This window comes from Labrus mixtus, chromosome 16 (assembly GCF_963584025.1).
Source record: "Labrus mixtus chromosome 16, fLabMix1.1, whole genome shotgun sequence".
Classification (NCBI taxonomy): domain Eukaryota; kingdom Metazoa; phylum Chordata; class Actinopteri; order Labriformes; family Labridae; genus Labrus; species Labrus mixtus.
In genome coordinates this window covers 9,624,591-9,632,978 of record NC_083627.1, presented here as the reverse complement: position 1 = coordinate 9,632,978, position 8,388 = coordinate 9,624,591, and the positions used below count along the sequence as shown (strand labels likewise).

Sequence of the window (8,388 nt, the reverse complement as noted above, 5' to 3'; positions counted from 1 at the left end):
TGAGGATCATTACGGATTACAGCGGAGGGTAATGAAGGCAGGCAGGCAGTGAGATCTCTCCAGGAGACAGAGCAGCGCGGCACGGTGTTCGGCAGCGCGGCGCTCTACTGCTCCGCTGGATCAGTGGAGGAGGTAGTTAGTGAATGTTTCTTTGCTCAGTGATTAAGGGGGGGGGGGGGAGGACCAATGGCAACAAAGGAGACGGAGAGGACGATAGCTCCTCCTCGCTCCCTATCTCTCTCTCTCTCCCTCTCCCTCTCTGTGCTTTATAGATGCATATAATCCCTGAGTTGACCCAGAAAGCAAACTCCTCTGACTACCGAGACGACGCAGAGTTTGAATCCGCCGCAGGGGCTGCATGTAGCCGGAGCATCAGCTGGAGAACAACCGGGGCACTGATCCAACTTCTCCGCACGGATTCACCGCACATTCAGACATCGGGGTAGGTGTCGCCTTCTGTTACTCCTTGAACAGGTAGAAAAAGGCAGCACTTTCCCCTCTGTACTGCTGACTATTGTATTCTTCTACAGCATTAATATGTTGAACAAGCTGCTTCGCCTTTTTTTTTATCCTACTTTGTTAACTTGCATCGCGCTATTACGCGCTATTTGTTGCGGGGTTTTGATCTCAAATAGCCCGAATAGACACAGAGGTTTCATGCTTAATAACACCATCAATTATGATCCCCGTTCAGACTATCTATTTGCAAAGAGGCATTTAAACTTGAATGGTAATCCAGATCTGCAGAGACGCTCCACAGATAGAGGAGGGTATAATTAGGTAACACAAGAGCAGAATATACTAAGGAGGATTAAGGCTATTGAGGAAAGTGTCTCGTTTTATCAGCTCTATATGGGTTGAATGGCTACAAGCAGCCGGGGGGCACCAACACACACCAGAGATGTTTTATAATAAAAGGATTTAAAGGCTGAAATGTCTTGTGTTTCTCACAGACAGACGCAGCCAGTCATTACATTATATAGCCTACATCTCTCTGGATGTGACACTATGATCATCCCATTTAGAGTGCAGGTTGTAAAATAATGTCATAAATTTTTAGGAGCCGGTCACGTTGACGGCAAATTACAGTTCGAGCATGGACAGGCTTCTGTTTGTCATGTGTAGGTTAATCTTAATTGGAGATCTGTTGTAATGACTGTGTTTTAAAGGAGGGGGGGGGGTTGTTGTGTGGTCTGAAAGGAAGCATTCCTCTGCGTCCTTTTTGGCTGCAAGGCGAGGAGGGTATTGCTGCCCTCCCTCGTCAGTGTGATGTTCAGCGGTAACTCACTAATGGTGCAATTGTGGAGTTTTGAGAAGGGTTTTTATGAGGACACATCTAATGTTAAGAAATTAAGAGAGAGAAACTGTGGCGTGGAGTGAGGGAGAATAGTTTCAACCAAGAGAATTAAAAAAATGTGATTCCTTTAAAGAGGTTGTCCAGCAGTTTAGTATTGCTCTTCCAAAAAGACATTTGACTCACAATAGATTGAAGAATAAATGTTGACATTGTGGCAGCAGGGATTGTATCGCATCTTCATTTTACTGGTTAAAAATCAAGAAAGGCACAATCCTACATTTCCCATTTTGCAACTGGATAGTGTTTCTTTTATTCATTTGGATTCATACTTTTATGTTGAATCTACACAGGGCCACATCGTACCACCAACCCGTGAGCATTATTCCTGTTTGTGGCTGTGTGTGTAATTTTTTCATAATGGGAAATGACTCCGCCTAAACACTAGTTGGCAGTGAAGTTTCTTTGCGGGTTTTGGATCATTTCTGGCATCTTTGTGTTTTTTAAACAACTGAACTGAACAGATCATGTGGGATTTAGAGCCAAAAAAAAACTGTTCAGCATCAGTTTATTTGACCAAAATGACTGCAACATGTAAACGCTGTGCATAATATGCCTATAGACATTCAGTATGATTACATGCACAGTTCAATTGAGAGATGTTTATTACTCAGTTAAGTCATTACATTTGACTACTTTCCATGTCCTAGTATACAAGCACCAGGGTAGAATTGATTTACTGATGGAAGCATGTCTGACTACGATGTAAGCGCCCTTTCAGCTAGTTACTTTTGGACCTATTTTCACATTTATCTATTACAGCACGTACCAAACAATCTACAAACAAGTTAGCAAGCAGCAAACTAATCATATGCTGATCAGTCAAACATGGAAGACAAGAGTAAATGGACGCCCGGCAGTATTATCTAGGTGTGTTAGTCTGACTGTAAAGAGTTCAACTTAGTAAGATTTCAGTCCAACTAATATGTTTACATACATTTAAAATAAAAATGCATTTTAAGTCAGACTTACACAGTCAATCAACTTCGTTTTAGCATCATGTAAACGTACTGAGTGAGGCTGGAGTAGTTTTATTTGGAGGCTAACAGGCTGTTGAAGCTAGTTTCAAACTAGCATGAAGCTCAGTAAAGTGGACAAATTGCAGCTGCTGTCAAACATCTGTGCTGTGAAGTCGGGGGATGTGCATGCAGCACTGAGTCTCCAGCTACATTATTCCTACACTGATTAAAGATAGAGGTCGATGCGCTGAAGACCCCTTCTTGTTTACCTTAGTCTCACATCTTAAAACTCAACAGCTTTGCCTTTTAATTAGAAAGTTGTGTACATTTTTTTAATCTGAAAAAACAAGTCTCTGAGACTGGCCTGATGACATCATTGAATTTAATTAAAATGCTTACAAGTTGCAAAATGTCTTCAACAGAGCTTCTAGTTAGATTAGCTTTCTTTTAGGTAGCTTGCTGTGGCTTATTTTGGTAGTGAAAAGAGAAGTCTGTGGCTACCTGCTGGTAGCTAAAGCTAACTCATTAGCTGTTTGCAGAGATCAGGATGATGTTTTTGAGAAACAGTGAACAGAAAAAGGCAGAGCGGTAACTTCATTGAAAGTTGTAAGGCCAATCTGTAATTGGTGGGAACGTCTTGTCCTTGCATCCGGTTTGTTCTTGGACATACGGACAACAGTGACAGTCAAGCAACTGCTACACAGTGTGATCAACCGTTTTAATCAAGTTTAAGGCTAGCTGCATACTGCAAAGAAAGTGAGGAAAGTAAACGTCTCTGAGCTCGGAAAAAAATGTTTTATTTTGGGCCCCATGTCAATAAACACATTCTTAACTGTTATTCTTTCAAACATTAGACACTCCAATCCAGAGGCACAAAACACATCCAATTTAACATGCAGGCAAACAGCAAACAAAAACATCTATAATCCAAAGACTCTTCATTAACTATATTAATTCTTACATTTTTAGAAGCTGGACTGAAGTGTTTGACATCTTTGCTTGAAAAGTCTGGGTTATATTAAACCAATCTCCTAATTTGTATGTTTAGGGTGACAGAGCAGCCATGGCTGAACATATGATGATGCCCATGACCCACGGCTTCAGGATGGGCATGAACGGACCTCCTCAGCACGGCGGGCAGCCCGGCCTGCGCAGTCTGCCAAACGGCCAGGTGATGCACTACGGCAGGAACCCTCAGAGCAACATGGAGGCCGCCATGAGACAGCGGCAGGGCATGGTGGGACCTGGGGGAATGGCGGGCCCTGTGAACGGAGCTCCCATGGCCAACCACCACCACCAGATGATGTCTGGGAATATGATGTACAACGGGCAGGGTCCGCCCCAGCAGCATCATCACATGCACCCCCAGCAGCAGCAGGTGCAGCAGCAGCAGCAGCAGCAGCAGCAGCAGGGGGGTCACCCACAGCAGTACCTCCCCGGGAACCTCACCTCTCAGCAGCTCATGGCCAGCATGCACCTGCAGAAACTTAACACTCAGTACCACGGACACCCTCTAGCCTCAGCTAACGGCCACCACATGCCTAACGGTGCTCAGTACCGGATGGGTCCGGCCCAGCTGTCAGGCATGCAGCACATCGGGGGCCCTTTGGGGCCCAGCGGCATGGACATGGATCTCATCGATGAGGAGGTTCTGACGTCGCTTGTGCTGGAGCTTGGGTTGGATCGCATTCAGGAGCTGCCTGAGCTCTTCCTGGGACAGAATGAGTTTGACTTCATATCGGACTTTGTGTGCAAACAGCAGCCGAGCACCGTGAGCTGCTGAGCGAGGCAAACTGAAGATGGTTCGGTTTTGTTTGGACTTGACTGGACTGGACACCCCAAAGAATGACTGCGCGGTCACAGTAGCACAGCGAGAGGAGACAATCTCTCTGTTCTGTTTTGGGTGTTTCTGTGTCTGTGTGTTTGACAGTGTTTAGTACACCTTCACACTGCAAGCTGAGGGAGGACTGTATCAAGAGAAAACGCTGCAAAGACACCAGGTTTCTCTCGTTTGAGGCGATGCCAGTAAGATCTGTCGTCTTTGGCCAAATTGAGGCAGCCTGATGCAGCAGGCTCTGTCTGTACCCATCTGGCCCTCAGCACATGTGCCTGCAGTGCCAAGGCTTTGGGGAAATTGAAAACTTAACATCGAGGGAACGTCTGAAAAGACTCTCCATCTGGGTCTGCTACATTCTATGGCATCTCTAAATGTATTTTATCTCTGATGACACCTTCAAATAGTAGCAGACGTTTTACAAATTCATAAAAGGTAGTCCTTTGAAATTTGTTCGTACAAGGATGAAGGGATTTAGACAGATTTTTTTGTGTGCTGATTGAAGGCTGGCTCTTCAAAAACTGCTACAAAATATCACACATTTCCTTGAGGAGCAGGAGAGGGAAGTTGTGCAGGATTCCTGGCTGAAGAGATGGAGTTTTGATGGAAATGTGCTTCATCGATTCTGTAGCTTTCAGTGTCATTTACCTGACTCGGATAAAATCTGCAATCATTAAATGCATCACACGAGTTCCCTGCTAATTAACTGTGGTTCGATCATTAGCAAAGTAGCACGTTGCTTAGAGTGTTGTCGAAAACGAAGCATTTATCTGTAGAACACGGCATTGACATCCCTTTGCTCAGACATTTAGCTGCACATTGCGGCCTGTTGCAAAGCCAGACAAACAAACAAAAAAGAGGGTGAAGGTGTAGATGTGAGGTGGGAATTTTTTTTTTTTTAAAGTCAGGGTTGGTAAAACAAACAAAAAAATGTGTGTCAGAAAAACTGGTGATATATGTGTATGTCTGTGTGTGGTTGGTGCTGCAAGGCATTCAACACCCATATGGATATGGGTATGTGATATGATATCAAAGGAATCCTGAAATTCTTACAATGAATAACCAAAATGAACCTTGCCCAATTCATTCCAGTATCAGGCAGGCCCGCAGAAAGATGATGACAATATTCCAAATATGGCTTAAAGCTAAAAATTCAACACTCTTAGAGATCTCATCATATGTCAATGAGACCCTAAATCACAGAGTCACAAGGACTTCCTCAGTTTGTGTTTCCAGTGGCTTAAACCATTGCTCCACTGTGCTGCGGGAGATTTGAGGCTGCACTGAGGGAGAGAGAGAGGTGGGGAGAGAGAGAGAGAGAGATTTGGACGTGTGGACACAATGTGTGGACACAGCACTCCCCGGCAGCACTTAGTTGAATCATTATTTAAAGCTGCCGCTACCTGTGGAATTGATTTCATTCAGCAGGAGGAGTGAGTAAAGAGCACAAAGCGTGCAAACGTGTTGTCTTTTTTTTTTGTTTTTTTGCCATAGATTAGCTTACTCTGCTGCTTTTCTACTGATTAGATTCAAATTACATGTTCTCACACGCTTGTCTTAATTGAGGTCGGCTTGCACATTCTCCAATGACTCAATAATTATATAACGGACGTGTTTTTTCGCGCGGTTGGTAATTAGGTTTTTTTTCTTGTCAAGGTTGCTGCTTCTCCGCAGCGGGCTGGTTGAGGGACAACTTCCTGCTCTCATCAGGCTATTTGTGGAGCTGTCAGAGGGGTCAGGGCTCGCGCTGGTGCACTGTGTTAATCTGTTCCAATACCACTGTGCTGCTGCTGCTGCTGCTGTCCCTGTCTCTCTCTCTGGAGATCTGCCATCCCCGAGCTCTAGAGTCGGCACAACGGGCATTGAAACGCTGCGGTACAAAAAAGGGCAGAAAAGTGTCTGATAGTTACCCCGCTCTGTTTCACTTTTTCCGGCCTGGAGAGACTGCAGCCAGAGCAACTCGACCACCTCACAGTTCAAGTGGAAATCCTTCTGGCCTTTAAGCGAGACAGCGGCCTCTGATCACTGCTGTATCAACGAGCGCAGCCTTCTCGTGTATCGTATCTTTGTACTGTAGACTAGAGGTGAAGTTGATCTAGACACATTTAAGGTACATTCAGAAAAAAAAAAAAACCTGTCAGATGTAAAATGTAAATCAGTGGATGATTTTTTTGATGTGTGGACAAAAAAACGAATATATCCTACATTTTTTTTTTTTACTTTGAACAAAGTGTGTAGATACAGTTTGAGTTTGCGTGCAGGACCTGAAGCTTTAAGACCGAGTAGACTGCATGTTAAAGCAAGCGTGAGGGACGCCGCCACTTTTTCCCACAGAGCAGCTGAGAATGTACAGTACAACACATTGTGGGAAACTTGTCTTAAGATGGTAGATAAACATGTGAGATTGTACTCCTTGTTCCAAAATTACACATCATTCATTTGGGTAAACCCTCCCTGAAATCCCCCCCCCCCCCCCCCCCCCCCCCCCACCCAACCACCCACCCACCCACCCACAACGTCTTCTCCTCCCCCACTTCCTCAAAGCTTTTGTAATGTTATTGATTCTATTTTAAGAAAATGTATTTATTTTCAAATAAAATATTTATTTAAAGAAATGTTCTATGTAGTGATGTCTTTATCTGCCTTAATGAATGATTCAACAATGAGATGTTTTTGTGTACCGAGCTGTTACTTGTGTTAACAGTAGAAGCCACGGCTCTCGCATGCTGTTGATTCCTTTTATTCTCGTCGGTTTTAGAAACTGATCCACCCACTAGAAGTGATGAGCAAACACAAGAGCACAAGTACAAACAACATATCCTAAACAGTGATGAGTCAGCACTCTGTCAGCACAGAGATGTAACCACCGACATTGTCTTCTTAAGTATGTGGTGTTACATAATTTAGAAATGTTACAATTGAAAGAGAAAACAACCTGCACAGCAACAACAGGAGAGCGTAAACAACTGGATGATGTGCTGATTTGTGCTGGTTTCTTAATTATGACTTTTTGTTCTATGACACACGTGGGTCTTTAAGGCTGCAAACAAATAGTTGACGAAGTTTGCATCCCTTGGTTGGTCACAACAAAAAAAAACGTCAACACTGCAAAACTCACATCTTAGCAAATAAATGGACTTGAGCTTGTTTAGCGCTTTTCTAGTATTCTGACTGCTCAAAGCGCTTTTACACCGCACATCACACCTACACATTCACACACTGATGGAAGAGGCTGCTATTTATAGGAACAGTCAGAAGTATCTAATCCCATTCATACTCATTCATACACCACTGACGAAGCAGTGGGAGCAACTTGGGGTTAAGTGTCTTGCCTGAAGACACATCGGACATGTGGCTGCAGGAGCTGGGGATCGAACCCAGGGCTTTTTGAAACAAACTGTTTATCTGGACTTGTCAGGTGAATGTTGCTTCAAATAAGTGTTATTACAGTAGATAATTTTGACTCAAAACTAGACAAACACACTTGCTTAAATTTGATTTGTTGCAGTGAAGAAATCATCAGAAAGTGACTGTTTCATGCGACCTAACCACAATGTTTCACAACCTTTTTGCTGGTTAGTTAGCTGCTACGAGCTACAGGCTCAAGCTGACTTGAAAACAACAACAGTCGCCCAGTTACAGTTGGAACACCTGATGTTCGACAGTTTAAAGAAAGCTAAGTAAGTAGTTCCCATGCAGTCTCCTCTGTCTGTGGGCTTTTATTTTAAAGGATAATTAATAGGGTTTTTTATTCCTCTGTTATGAGGTGCAATGCTACATTGTGTGTTTGGATAACCTGATGCTGTAACGCCACAATTTCCCTGTTTGGGATCAATAAAGTCATTCTATTCTATTCTATTCTATGTGAATCAGTTTTAGAAGAAGAAGAAGAAGAAGCTGATATACTTCATCAATCCTATGGGGAATTACATTTTACACTCTGTTGTTGAACATGCTACACACACATAGGCTGAAACACACACACATGCACAAACAGGATCCTATGGACATGCACTACGGAGAGATGTCAGAGTCCACAGCGAGCGCTCCTGAGCTGGTTTGGTGCCTCGCTCAAGGGCACCTCAGCAGTGCTCGGGAAGTGAACTGACCTCTCCAGCTACCAGACCAAATTTCCAGACATAATCCGCACTGAGACTTCAATCGGTTCCCAACAGCCACTGTCGTACCCCCCAAAGTATATTTCCATTGATAAATCAATGTATAAGGTGTATAACCATTGG

At 43.8% G+C, this 8,388-nt stretch overlaps 1 protein-coding gene across 1 annotated transcript; it reads left to right on the top strand.

Moving 5' to 3' along the window:
* Positions 1-248: 248 nt before the first annotated feature.
* Positions 249-6,762, top strand: cited4a (Cbp/p300-interacting transactivator, with Glu/Asp-rich carboxy-terminal domain, 4a). Its single transcript, XM_061058832.1, has 2 exons — positions 249-442; positions 3,362-6,762. The coding sequence occupies exon 2, from the start codon at positions 3,377-3,379 to the stop codon at positions 4,094-4,096; it is 720 nt and encodes a 239-aa protein (XP_060914815.1). The 5' UTR covers positions 249-442; positions 3,362-3,376; the 3' UTR covers positions 4,097-6,762.
* The last annotated feature ends 1,626 nt before the right edge of the window (positions 6,763-8,388 follow it).

Coding starts and splice junctions, on each gene's coding strand:
- cited4a (XM_061058832.1), top strand. CDS start 3,377: ATGGCTGAACATATGATGATGCCCATGACCCACGGCTTCAGGATGGGC.